The sequence below is a fragment of the Nicotiana tomentosiformis genome, chromosome 1 (genome assembly GCF_000390325.3).
Source record: "Nicotiana tomentosiformis chromosome 1, ASM39032v3, whole genome shotgun sequence".
NCBI classification, from domain to species: Eukaryota; Viridiplantae; Streptophyta; class Magnoliopsida; order Solanales; family Solanaceae; genus Nicotiana; species Nicotiana tomentosiformis.
In genome coordinates, this window is record NC_090812.1 from 79,124,609 (window position 1) to 79,139,131 (window position 14,523).

The window sequence follows — 14,523 nt, forward strand, 5'->3', positions numbered from 1 at the left end:
AACACAGAAAAATGTAAAGTTTCAGTAGACAGAGGAATGCAAGCAGAGCTTTCAGAAACTCAAAACATGTTTGACAGTTGCACCAATATTAGCCATACCATTCAAGTTCTGGAGGATTTATAGTATTTTGTGACACCTCGAGTGTGGGATTAAGATGTGTTCTCACGCAAAATGGTCATGTTATAGCTTATGCTTCGAGATAATTAAAAAAACATGAGAAAATCTATCCTACACATGATTTGGAGATAGCTGCAGTGGTATTTGCTCAAAATATTTGGAGGCATTACCTATACGGCGAAACTTGTGAGATTTATACTGACCATAAAAGTTTGAAGTATATCTTTTAGTAGAGAGATCTGAATCTTCGACATTGTCGGTGGATGGAACTACTCAAAAACTATGACTGTTCTATTTTTTATCATCCTGGAAAAGCCAATGTGGTGGTTGATGCATTGAGCAAAAAATCTATGGGGAGTTTAGCACATATAGCTCCTGCAAAGAGACTTTTGGCCAAAGATATTCAGAGACTAGAAGATACAGGTATCATATTTAGTGTCGGAAATTCAGAGGCATTCCTGGCTTGTGATCAGGCTAAGTCTTCATTAGTTGAGCGCATTAAGGCCACCCAATATAAGGATGAGCGATTATGCAAATACAGAGATGAGGCCTTAGCTGGTAAAAGCAAGAATATGATTGTTAAATGATGGTGTTCTTCGAATGGGTGACATGCTATATGTAGAAGACGTAGATGGATTGAGACAAGCTATTCTTGAAGAGGTGCAGGGAAAAGTGGAAACCAAGAAAGCACTGTATCTGAAGCTAGTGGAAAGTGTAGACGAGGAAGAGAAGAGGGCGAATAGGGAGCATTATAAGTTGCCTAATAAAGAGGCAAAGCTGGCAGTTAAGGCGGCCAAGATTGCATATTTTAGTCGTTTGTAAGAGGAACTCGAGGGCCGAGGTGGGAATAAGAGGTTGTTCAGGTTATCTAAGGCGAGAGAAAGGAAGGTGCGTGACTTGGACCAAGTAAAATGCATCAAGGATGAAGAAGGTATAGTTTTGTTGGATGGGGGGCTTATCCGTCGTAGATGGCAGACCTACTTTCATAATCTCTTGAACGAGGAGGGTGACATGAGCATTGTACTGGGTGATTTGGAACTCTCCGGGAGTCGTTGTGACTTTGGGTATTGTAGGCAGATTAGAGTTGATGAAGTTGAGGGGTCTATGCGTAAGATGAGTAGGGGCAAAGCGACTGGGCCGGATGAAATCCCGGTGGAGTTTTGGAAGACAGCAGGCAAGGCGGACCTGGAGTGGCTCACTAGGTTATTTAATGTCATTTTTAGAATGAAGAAGATGCCCAAGGAGTGGAGGTGGAGCACGATAGTTCCTGTATACAAGAATAAGGGTGATATCCAAAATTGTAATAACTATCAGGGTATCAAGTCGCTTAGTCATACTATGAAAGAAGGGAACAAATTAAACTAATAAAACAAAACCAAACAAAAAGAAGAAAACCTAGTCAAATTAAAAGAAGGGGCAAAGTCCACTAGAACTAAAAGAAAAGGGAAAAGGGAAAAGGGAAAAAGGGGAACGCAACAAGTTGTGGCTAAGATAGACAGAAGCAAAAAGGGGTTGAAAAATAAGAGAAATCCCCTTTAGCCAATGCACAACAGGGAAAACAAAAAGGGGTAAAAGTTTTCTGGTGTTGCCTCGTGCAAAATACCGTGTCCATTCAAACCATTGGCATATAATCTTTAGTCTCAACGATAAGCCCCAGGTAATTACATATATTTTACTTATTTTGAAACACTAGTAGTTTATATCCATGATTCCTCGCGAGACTAAGTAACTATAATGTGGGATTTGATTGTGAGTTAGAAGAGGAGGTTAGGGAACTGAGAGAAATCCATAAGCCTTTTCATGAATTTAGCGGGCATAATATATGAATAGGCTAAAAAGTTATTGATTATGGACTAGTTGAATTACTCATAATATGGGTAAATATAATTCGACAAATTATGGTCAAACATGAACCTCTAAGGGTTAATATATATTTTAAATTAGTTATGAATTAGTTTAAACTAGAAAATTGATGCAAGATTGATATGACGTGATTATAGATTGATCGGAAGAGGTTGTACGGATCGCTCGAGGTGACGAGTTTGGTATTTAATATGAGTACTGTGAGTAGTAATCTTACCGCAATTTGTGTTTTCATAACCTTCATGGTTTATACATTATTTTGAAAATAAAATATGTTAATGAATATTTGAAATTGCAAGTGGGACAGGTCTTTTACTTGATATGATACTGAATAGTTTACTTGAGAGGTTTACAACTATTTAAAATATTCTCACTGTTGATAGACATATTTTACTATTATTTGAGATATGATTACCATTACCGAAATTGGATTACATGATTTGATAAGAATTGAAATGCCCTGTACTATTTTGAAAATGCTTTCATGTGAATATTTATTGTTACAAAGACAAGTATAAATGGGAGTAGACTTTGAAGGATCTCGTAGCTAATAGCTGGTTCGTTAGACCCGGTGTACCTTATAATTACCGATTATCGTTACAACCCTCACTAGTGGGAAGGTAGAACTAGTATATCGTTACCGATTTCCCTCGAGTAGGGACTATCGTTATATTTGACTTCTTGCGAAGAAGTTCACAGTTTTACCGATTACATGATCTGTTCATTGAAACCTCCCAAATATGAATATTGATATTATACAGTGGTTACCGAGCTTATTACTAAATTGTCAATTGTATTATACTACAAGAAAAATATGATGAGACTGAAAATTGTTTATTGTTTCTGAAAAAGGCCATTTTTATGATATTTTCTGTTTAATATACTAGCATGTTTTCTAACTTGTCCCCAATAAAAATAGTTGTGGTTAAGTGTTATTACTCACTGAGCTAGCGACTCACTACCCACTTTTTTTTTTTTTACAGAGATAGCAGTTGATGCTGACGAGGATTTCGTTAATTAGAGCGCACAAGTTTATAGTTCTAGGTGAGCCTCTCACTTGTTCACGAGGGCGGAGATTTTATTTATTGTTATGGTCTTTTCTTTGAACTCTTAGAGTCGCTCCATAGTCATTCTTTTAGTGTCATGAATATTCTTTTGTTATTATAGACTTATGATGAGTATTGCTCTTTCTTATCGAATTTGGAGATAAATTAGTATGTCTGGTTGTTAGTGGGTTAATTAGTAATGGTGGAGACTTGTTTTGGTTAATTGATAAATTGTTGATTGTTTGGTTTGATATTAGGATGGCTGGTTGTTGATTTTGAGACAGGAAATTTTTTGTTGGATAGTCCAAAAACAGGAGAAACACTGCCCGTTTTTCTGTAAAATACCGATAAGGCTTTCTTGGGAGCACTTGCTCCTAAGCGCCGGTCATGAACCTAAATTGGGTCGTGATAGTTCGAATACAGAAGCCATCTACCTTGTTAGGAGATTGATGGAGCAATATAGGGAGAGAAAAAAGGACTTGCATATGGTGTCCATCGACTTAGAAAATGCGTACGATAAAGTTTCGAGGGAGGTTTTGTGGAGATGTTTGGAGGCTAGAGGTGTACCTGTTACCTAGGTTAGGTTGATTAAGGACATGTATGATGGAGTAAAGACTCGAGTGAGGATGATGGGTGGGGACTCAGACCATTTTTTGGTTATGATGGGGTTACATCAGGGGTCGGCACCCAGCCCGTTTTTGTTTGCTCTGGTGATGGACGTACTGACGCGCCACATCCAAGGGGAGGTACCTTAGTGCATGCTATTTGTAGATGATATTATATTGATTGACGAGACGCGAGAAGGTGTGAACGCACAATTAGAGGTTTGGAGGCAGACCCCGGAATCTAAAGGTTTCAAGTTGAGCAGGACCACGACAAAATACTTGGAGTGTAAGTTCAGTGGCGAGACTCAAGGAGGGGAATGAGAGGTGAGGTTGGACTCGCAGGTCATCCCTAGGAGAGGGAGTTTTAAGTACCTTGGGTCTATTATTCAGGAGGATAGGGAGATTGATGAAGATGTCGCACATCGTATTGGGGTGGGATGGATAAAATGGAGACTCGCTTCTGGTATTTTATGTGACAAGAAGGTTCCACCGAAACTTAAGGGTAAGTTCTACAGAGTGGTGGTCAGACCAACGATGTTGTATGGGGCTGAGTGTTGGCCGGTCAAGATCGCTCATGTCCAGAAGATGAAGGTAGCAGAGATAAGGATGTTGAGATGGATGTGCGGGCACACTAGGTTAGATAAGATAAAAAATGAGGTTATTCGCGATAAGGTGGGTGTGGCCCCTATTGAGGACAAGATACGGGAATCGCGGCTTAGGTGGTTTGGTCATGTAAGGGGGAGGAGCACAGGCACCCCGTTGATGAGGTGTGAGAGGCTGACATTGGAGGGCCTACGGAGAGGTAGAGGTAGGACAAAGAAGAGGTGGGGAGAGGTGATCAGGCAAGATATGGCGCAGCTTCAGCTGACCGATGACATAACCCTTGATAGGAAGGTATGGAGGTCTAGAGTATTCATAACAGTAGTATTGACACGCAGTCTCGCTTTCTGTTGGTAGTAGATTTTTATGACTAACCATTATTTTCTTTCATTGTTGATCACCTTACTGTCTTGTTATTTTTATTCTGCTTTTATATGGCTTTTTGGTACCGTCCCTTCTTGTTTATGTTTTCATCCATGTGGTGCTTATACTTTCTTGAGCCGAGGGTCTATTGGAATCAACCTCTTTATCCTCGCAAGGTAGGGGTAAGGCCTGCGTACACACTACCCTCCCCAGACCCCATGATATGGGATAATATTGGGTGTGTTGTTGTTGTTGTTGTTGTTATTGTATCGTAGGATTATTAATTTGGACATTAGTAATCCGGTTAGATCAATATTTATGTGATTGTCTTTATGGGATAAAGATTAGTTGATCTCATTAACTAAATCACATAAATAGATGATGCATATAGATATGATCATTGAACTGATTCATTGGATAATTCCTAATGGTTAGAATTATCATAAACTGACAATATGATATTCTCTTGAAGGATGTGATGTAAGAGTTTCCTTTGACCTGAGATCATCATAGTAATTGACAAGTTATTTATTGTGCTTTGATACTAGACACCTATGGCCCTAGGGCGATAGTTGAAAGGATATTGGGTACGATTAAATACTTGTAGAAATAGTGATTGATCAAAATGGAATCTGTCAACTCTTGGTAATGAGTTTAAGCTCCATGTTGTCATGAATTATAACCGATCAAATTAAGACCTTGGCAAGGGCAATTGAATGAAAGAAAAAAAGAGTTTCTTAGGTCATTCAATGGTCGATTATATTTGATATGAACACATAGTTGGTCGCCTATTAGGATTTGACAGTTGAACCATATCCTAGGGTGACCCAGAGCCATAAGGACATAAAGAATTACTACATTATTCTTCTACTGGTTCTTAAGAGTAAATTATATACTTCATTCTATCCGGTCGTTAAGGAGTGTTGCTAGACGCCACCCTTGATTAGTATATCGATGTGATCAATTAACTACCGGCTTAGTATTGAACCAATGGGGTCGCACACTAACGAGTGTTCTGATTTTTGCTAAAGAATTAATTACTTTATTATTTGATAATTAAATTAAAGAATTTAATTAGTCAAATAAATTTAGTTATTAGTACAAATAAAATATTATTATATTCTTTGCTAGCACATAGGATATAATTACTATTGTGGACAAGTTGAAATTTTCTATTTGGAATAGAAAATTAAAATTATATCTCTCAGTTAAAATATATATGTAATATATATATATATATATAAAAATTGATATTAATCTATATAAATGTGATATATAATATTAATTTATTGTTATAATCCAATTCGAATTGTATCAAGGGACGTGAAAATCCAATTAGACTAACTAACGTGCGGTCATCACAATTGGACTAATTAATATGGGATTGAATTTTTTTTTTTTCAAAAAGGAGGATTCTATGAAGTTCAATTTGTAATGGACTTTGAAAGACAAAAAGGAAGCCACCATCTTTGAAGCCTCCATCTAGACTTTCCCTATTAGACAAATATTTTTACTTCATGTATATATACACATATTTGTGAATGTGAAGATGTAGTCGGTCTGAAAAATCACAAGGTGTATGCATCGCACGAAATTCTAAGAGAAATACGTTCTTGACAAGAAAATAGTTTTCTTTGTTCTTCTTGGCTGAAAATTTTTAGAAAAATTTTAGTACACAATTTCATTCAATTTGTTCACGGGTTTCATTGATCAAAGAATTGATAGCAAGGATCGGTCTCGATGTGGATACGCATAGGGTCTTCGCACTATTGAAAAAAATTTGAAATGAGATTCTCTTCATCAGGTACGTCTTAGATCCGATCTTTAACATGTAAATAAATTTTAAACACAAAAAGATCTTCCTAAAATTATTATTATTTTCTGCGACCTCAATCCTACGGTATCCACTTTCTTGTTTAAGAAAAATGCTCTGAGAGTAAGAAAAAGTCGTAGTATATATATTTGAAACTACAATAAATCCAATATTAAAAATATTGAATCCACTTGGCTCGTCATTTGAAAGGTAGGTGAGTGAGACTAAGAAATTGCTCTTAGAATTTTGCGAACCAAATTAAGATCAGATAAGTGATAAATATGCGATGCATCAATATATAAATAATTTAGTACTTATAATGAATTTGTTACATAATACATATATGAGCCGAATAAAACGAATAAATACACAGGATTTAATAAACCGATTACTCCAATTAATAACACCAAATTTCAAAGCTGGTTATAAATTTTGAATTACACCAACATAATCTGATTGTAATTATCCAACACTGACAAAACCTTATACTGGCAGTGGCACGTTGTTAGCTAGCTTAGTACCGATCTATTCCCGAATAGAATAACACCAAATTGTCTCACGTGGCTAGCTTTCACCACCGACCACAACCTCGTCATCATCACCATCATCTCCACAACCCACCATGAAATTTATGAAATCCACCACCACCCCATTTTTCAAGCCCCCAACCAACAAAGATTCTTGATTTTTTTTTGTTGCCATGGAAACCAGTGAAGACCCAAATAAGCTTTCTTCTACTCTTGTTGACCCCACCACCCAACCCCTTCTAACCCCTCATAACTACCCTGGCCAATCTTCTTTAGACCCAGAAGACCAAACTCAGTTCCTTCAGATCTCTTACAACTTTGGTCCAAGACCCTTTAAAGATGTTCCCTTTCTTATCCTTTTTGCTCTCCTTGTTTTATCCACTTTTGGTTTTGGTATCTTTGCTTCTGTTCATAAAAATCCTCATCACTCCCAAGTTTCCTCTTTTACCTACAATTTTACCTCCTCTTCTTGTACCCTTCAAAGTTCTAGTTCTAGTAACAACTTTTTTGAACTTTACTCTTCTGATTCTAGTTTTTTGAAGAGTTTGATTTGGACCCTTGTAGTTACTTTAATTTTAAGCATACCCTTTGTGCTGTTTGTGCTTTTCTTGCTCAAGCGTTACACAAAGCAGATAGTTTATGCTTCACTTCCTTTTTTTGTAATTGTACCTGTGTTTCTTGATATTTACTGGTTCGTTGCTTGTACTGTCAGCTCCAAATGTAGTGAAGATTTCCCCTTGGCTTATAGGATTTTGGTGCTTGTTTTTGTGTTGTTGTTAATTGGGCTTCTTGTTTGGATTTTTGTAGCTAATTGGCATAGGATTGAGCTGACTGTTAAGATTATTGGGGTTGCTTCATATGCCCTTTCTAGGAATTTGGGGTTGTTTGGAGTGCTTCCAGCATTGACTTTAGGACTGTTAGTGTATTATGCTCCCATTGTTGTTTTCTTGGTTTTTGCTAGGTTTAATGGAGAGGTTATACCTAAGGAAAAGAATGGGGAGTACTATTGTGTATGGAAACAGGATAGATGGGTTCCTGCTTATTATACTTTTGCTATTCTAACAATGCTGTGGTCTGCGACCGCGATGATTGAGGCACAGGTTTATGTGATAAGTGGGACAATTGCACAATGGTATTTCTCCAAGGATGAATCAGGTCCCAAAAAGTCTATGAGAAGTGCTTTGAGGTTAGTTCATACTCTTTAACTTCGATGGTGAAGTGCCTATTTTTGTATGAGCCTATTCTTTTATAGCTAATTATCTATGCAAATGATAGCAGAATATTCTTAACTTTGATTATAAAGCTCCTATCTTTGTATGAGCTTATTCTTTTGCAGCAAATTTCTATGATAGCAGAATACTCTTAACTTCGATTGTTAAGTGCCTATCATTGTATCAGCTTATTCTTAATTATCTATGCAAATGATGGCAGAAAAAAATAACTGTAGAGAGCACCTTATTGTCCTTCTTCTTGCATGCAATGGCTATGTTTCTGTTATAGTTCTGATCCTGGAATTCGGAAGGATTTTTGTAGTATGTCTAGATTTCATTGCTGGCCCCTTGCATTTTAGGCAGTTTTACTCCCTTTGGCAAATAACAAATGACAGTAGTCAGTGGTGGTGCATTGACTAGATGGTCCTAGACTAACTGGAACTCAACCATTCGACTAGTTCATGCTTTCAATCATTACTCAGCTATCAGTATGATTAAGTACCAACAAATGCGTTCGGAGGATTAAAAAAAAAGAATATAGGAAAAAACATGTCCCTAGGGCTTTGGTTCAGTGGCAAAGTGGCAAAGGTAGTACCACGTTGGATGCGTGCTAGGTGCGCATCACAAGTTCGAATAGTGCTGACGAACCACGTATGGTATTTAAAGTGGATCGGACTTATCGATTATTAAAAAAGAAAAAGGAAACCTACAACTGCTCTTTCCAAGTGTAACTCAAATCTAATTTGAAATTTCTCGGTTTGGCTGTTTAATTATTAGGCATTATTTTTTTTCTAATCAAACCATGTGAAAGGAGAGTTGAGGGAGGGAGGGAGGAGGGACAAGCATAAGCCACTACCAGGTTTGGCATTATTTACTCTAGTTATGGATGAGTTAATCAACACAATACAAGATGAGGTTCTAGTTATGGATGAGTTAATCAACACTGTACAAGTAGTCAGTGGTGGTGCATAGACTAGATGGTTGTAGACTAACTGGAACTTAACCACTCGACTTGTTCATGCTTTTAATCATTACTCAAAATCAGTATGATTAAGTACCAGAAAATGTGTCCGGAGGAAAAGAAAAAAGAAAAAAAGAAGAATATAGGAAAAACATGTCCCTAGGGCTTTGGTTCAACGACAAAGGTAGTATGACGTTTTATGTGTGGTAGGTGCACATCACAAGTTCGAATGTTGCTGGTGAACCAAGTATGGTATTTAAAGTGGAGCTGATTTCTCGATTATCAAAAAAGAAAAAAGAAACCTACAAGTACTCTTTCCAAGTGTAACTCAAATCTAATTTGAAATCCCTTGGTTTGGCTGTTTTATTATTAGGCATTATTTTTTCCGTAATCAAACCGTGTGGAAGGAGAGTTGAGGGAGGGAGGGAGGGAGGAGGGACAAGCATAAGCCACTGCCAGGATTGACATTTACTCTAGTTATGGATGAGTTAATCAACACAATACAAGATGAGGTTCTGTTGTGTATACTATTTGCTAACATGTTGTGCTAATTGATGAAGCCAGCGAGGTTGTCAACCAAAAGTATGAACTATGGAGAAACATTTTAGAGAGTAAGAGTTTTAGGATAAGTAGTAGTAAGACTGAATATATGCAGTTTAGTCAGTATAAGAGGAGTGGAATTGAGGTTGATTAGACAGGTTTGTGGTGCCTAAATGCAAGCAAATCAAATATCTAGACTCATTATTCCAGGAAAATGGCTTGATAGACGAATATGTACGCATAAAATCAAAATTGGATGGTTGAAAAATAGAAGTGCTATCGAGGTCGTAGGTGATAGAAGGACGCAGACCAAAATGAATGGTAAGTTCTATAAAAACAGTCATAACACTAGCAATGTTGTATGGCAGTGACGGTTGGGCTGCTAAAGTCCAACACATCCACAAGATGAGTATCACGGAAATGCGATGTCAAGATAGATGTGTAGCCATACAAAATTAAACAAAATTAAAATGAGGTCGCTTGAGCTGATTTGGTTATGTCTGATTCACAGGTCCGTAGGTGTGAGACCATGGTAATTGAAGGCGTTTAAAAGGGGAGGAGGTAGACGTAAAGGAAATTGTTTCGAAAGATTTACAATCCCTTGGAGTCCATGCAGAGTCTGTGAAAGATAGGGCACAATAGAAGGAAAATATATGTATTAGCGATACCAATTAGTTGGTAGTTTACATGTCCATTTAAGCAAAAAAGAAATTAGTTGGTTAATACGTTTACTTTAGGTTGTATGATTTCTAGGAGTCTTTGTGCTCTATTAGAGATTTTTGTACCAGTAGAAATATATAGGACTTCTAGTACTTTATGTTTATATTTTTATTTTGTGTTATGTTGGCTGAGATTAGTTAAAAATGGAGAAACATGGTCCGTAAGGGTTCATATATCCGACCCCAACTTGTTTGGACTGGGGCGAATTTTTTTTTTTTTTCCAATTCAATGATGAAATCTTTGCCGAAGTTATTGATGTCTAAATGATGAAGTCGATATTGCTTTGCTATACGTTCTTGTTTCAGCTTCATGAATAACTGCCTGGATCTTTTCTAATTTTTCTGGTTTTTCTCGAGAGCTTTCTTTTGGTGCTAGTTTCTTTTTTCATGATTTTTTTGTGGAAATTCGCAGACATGCGTTTGGTCCATCCTCGGGCACAGTATGTTTCTCTGGGTTACTAATCTGTGTGGTTCGTATGGTTCGTGCTATGGTTGATAATGCAAGACAAGAAGATTCTGGAATTGTGAACCTTATTCTGCGATTTTGTGCCAATACCTTGCTGTCAGCAGTTGAGTTTGTGAATAAATTCACCATAAACTTTGCAGCTATAACTGGTGAAGCATATTGCACTTCTGCTAGGATGACGTATGAACTTCTAAAGCGCAATCTTCTCTCTCCAGTTTTTGTGGAGACCGTCTCCACTCGCATACTGGCTGGAATAATCTTTGTTCTCTCAACAATATATGCAATATTGGTGAGTCGTTCTGGGTATTGATCTACAATATATGCTATATGGTTAAATGCTTTTCATTATCCGACTTAAAGGAAGAAAAAAATAAAAAAATACTTTTGGTTATTTTTGCTTCCAGGTTTTTGTTGTGGTAAGAGCTGTCAGTCATCTTGGTGTCGAAGCATACCTTATTGCTGCTCTAGCATGGCTGCTGCTGATGGTGGTTCTTGGTTTCTTCGTGCACGTTTTGGATAACGTTATCGACACAGTATATGTTTGCTACGCGATTGACAGAGACAGAGGAGAGGTATGTAAACAGGAAGTTCATGATGTTTATGTGCACCTTCCTATCAGTAGGGGTCATAGTTCCACCGCTTACGGTGCTAGAGGTCCCCTTGTTGTATAACAAACCTTTGGTTAAATTCAATGTGTTGTATTCTGTCTGTAATTCTTTTCCTTTTTCCGGGTTCATTTTGTGATTGCTGAGTTTGCCTGCTAGGCAAGTTGTGCATTGAGGTAAATTTATTCTGTATCACAGTGTTTTTCCAATAAAGATGAAAATATGCTATCTGTGCCATTATTTCTGTTAGTTCCTGTTTCACGTTCAGATTACTCAAAGCGTGGAAAGAGTAATCAAATCGTTTGATGGATCCAGGCTTTCATTGGTCGTCAGTGGTTTTAGGCTATACTGTATCATGCTTTTGCGCAAGGGTGGCATGTGGGCCGGGCTCGGTCCTAAGTGGGTGGCTTCGTGGGCCCGGTCCTAAGTGGGTTTGGGCTTTTCAGGCTTCTTGTTGGAACCGGTCCGGGACTGGGACCACGAACTAACGATCCCGGGTTAAGTGGGCCCAACATATACTTTCTATTTTTTTAAAAAAATTTATAGAAGTTAGAGAAAAAAAATGATAATAAAAATATCTAAGGCAATTCCTTGTAAATTATATTATAGAATTGTGACCTAAATTTTTTAATTCAAATTTAAGACAAATATTTTAAAGAGATATTCAAAGCAATGTGTTATCATTTTATTATATCATTAAAAAAATATGGTAATATCTTTCTTAGTCCCCCCATGGAATGAGCACAACAAGGTGCTAATATCACTATTGAGAAGAAAAAGAAACTAATCAAGATGTGCCAAAATACAAGTTATATATTAATTTTTGTTCATATAAGTTACATGGTATCTCTTACAAATTTCATAAATCCTTCAAGGTTCGGAGGAGTTTTCGTTGGTGGTGGCGGAAAAGAAGCTTGGTCATCACCGCTTCCGGGCGAAGCAGCATCCTCCGCAAGTTCAGCTAGCATTTCTTCGTAAACCCTCTGGTTGTGATTTAGCAAGTCCAAAATTTCTTCTTTCCGAACGGATCCAATCTCTGAAAAGTACTGATTTTTTCAAGCTCTCCCTCATGGACGCTCTATAATCACCGAGTTGAAGTCTTGCTTGACTGAAAGCGCTCTCTGATGCCACTAAGTGCTCTTACTCCCGCAGTTCTTTTAGATGATTGAGAACTAGTAGAAGGAGTTGGAACATTTGGTCTAGCATGATCTAATGCAACTTGATAAGCATTATAAATAGTTTGGACATTTATTTTAATTGAGGCTATTGCGTCCGGAAGTTTAGACAACTCCTCATCTTCAAGTGTTAAACCATTATAAACAGTTTCATACCAAAATTGAGGACCTCCTAATTTCATAGTAGGATTTAACAATGCATCAACACCATAAATAGGGGGAATAGGGGAAAAATATTTTTTAAAACTTTTTTCTCATAGAATCAATAGCAAGTTGATAAATTTCCCCACCCTCTGAAAAATGATCAAACAAATTTGCAAGTTCAGCAATTTAAACTAAACAGTTAGAAATAGTAGGATAATATTGCCCAGAAAATTCATTTGTAGCAATATAAAATTTTTCTAAAAATTCTACAGGCATTTTAACATTAGCCCAATCCGTATTTGTAAGGTGCTCATCATTATCACTTACATGAGCATTAAACGTTGAGTTTATGAGGTTTCTATATTCATATCTAGTTTGACAAGGTTTAAGAATCTTTCTTTCTCTTAGGCCAAATTCATCGCATCTTTTAAAATATTTTCTAAGTTTATTTCTACTGTTTGAATAAAAAAGTCAATTAATAGCCATTTTAACCTGTTCAATTTCAACATTTAAAATTCGCATATCATTACCCACAATTAAATGGTAAATATGACAAATACATCTAACATGAAAAATATTACTAAATGCAGGACTTAGTGTAGTGGTAAGCAAGGCTACAACATTTGTGTTACTAGTAGCATTATCCATTGAAACTGGCTTTATTTTATCACTAATGCAAAAATATCTACAAATATCCGTAACCGTGCTAGAAATAAACTGCTCTGTGTGACGTGAATTAATTATTCTAGAAGAAATAATGCACTTTTGCATTATCCAATCCTCATCAATCCAATGACTGGTAACAGTAAGGTAATCACAGCCATTACCACTTCTACCAATATCAGTTGTAATAGCAACACGATAATTTATATGAGTAAATAAATAGCGCAAATATTATTCGTATTCATGTTTATATTTAAAAATATCGCTCTTTACGGTTGTGCGAGAAAACCTTTATAAGTAGGATTATAAACTTTTCTAATATAATGCACAAAGTGAGGGTTAGAAGGAAAACTATAGTGTAAGCACATAACAGCAACCATTTTTGTCAATTCTTCCCGATCTTTTTTTGGATTATAATATAAAATACCACCGGTAACAGTATTAATTCCCGATTGAAATTGATTTGACCTGGTACTAAGGTCGGCCTAACTAGGTGCACGTGTCCCCTCGACCAAAGCTTTCATACGAAAATATCTAGCTTTATTTTGAGGGTGTAGCAATATGTGTCTAGTCAAACTCTTCCCCCCTCCCCGCGACTTTCAACATATTTAAAAACTAACTCTTTGCCACAAATTTTACACTTAGCCCTATTTTTTTCTCTTAGTTGAGTAAAAAATGGCCAAACAACATATGTTTCTGCCCGTTTAGAAGGTTGTCTAGAAAAAGTAAGGCAATAACAAGAGGGTCAGACGGGGCATCATTTGGATTATTATTAGTTGGGTTAACTTTAGGAGCAGGACTAGTGGGTGTATCATCATCCGATTTTGTTTCATCAAAATCTATTTCTTAATCATCATTTTCATCAATAGTTGGATTACCATAAAGAGCATTCATATATTCATGGTTTAATTGTTCACCGGGTGTAATATTATGGCAAAATTGACTCTCGGTAAATTGTAATAAAATATTATCTCTATCAAGAATAGGAGTTAGTAGGATGGGTAACAGGTTTGGGTCGGGGAGCCGGGGGAAGTGGAGGGGGAACAGACTGGCCACTAGATTCACCACTCTTGGATTTTCCCTTATTTTTACTAAATATTTTTTT

General features: G+C 36.8%; 1 protein-coding gene across 1 annotated transcript; it reads left to right on the forward strand.

Annotated features, from left to right (window-relative positions):
• The first annotated feature begins 6,826 nt into the window (after nt 1-6,826).
• Nucleotides 6,827-11,673, forward strand: LOC104094387 (uncharacterized). Its single transcript, XM_009600309.3, has 3 exons — nt 6,827-8,120; nt 10,778-11,120; nt 11,236-11,673. Exons 1-3 carry the CDS (start codon nt 7,108-7,110, stop codon nt 11,500-11,502), a joined length of 1,623 nt encoding a protein of 540 aa, XP_009598604.1. The 5' UTR covers nt 6,827-7,107; the 3' UTR covers nt 11,503-11,673.
• The last annotated feature ends 2,850 nt before the right edge of the window (nt 11,674-14,523 follow it).

Coding starts and splice junctions, on each gene's coding strand:
- LOC104094387 (XM_009600309.3), top strand. CDS start 7,108: ATGGAAACCAGTGAAGACCCAAATAAGCTTTCTTCTACTCTTGTTGAC. Junction 8,121..10,777: donor TCTATGAGAAGTGCTTTGAG/GTTAGTTCATAC, acceptor GGAAATTCGCAG/ACATGCGTTTGGTCCATCCT. Junction 11,121..11,235: donor CAACAATATATGCAATATTG/GTGAGTCGTTCT, acceptor TTTTGCTTCCAG/GTTTTTGTTGTGGTAAGAGC.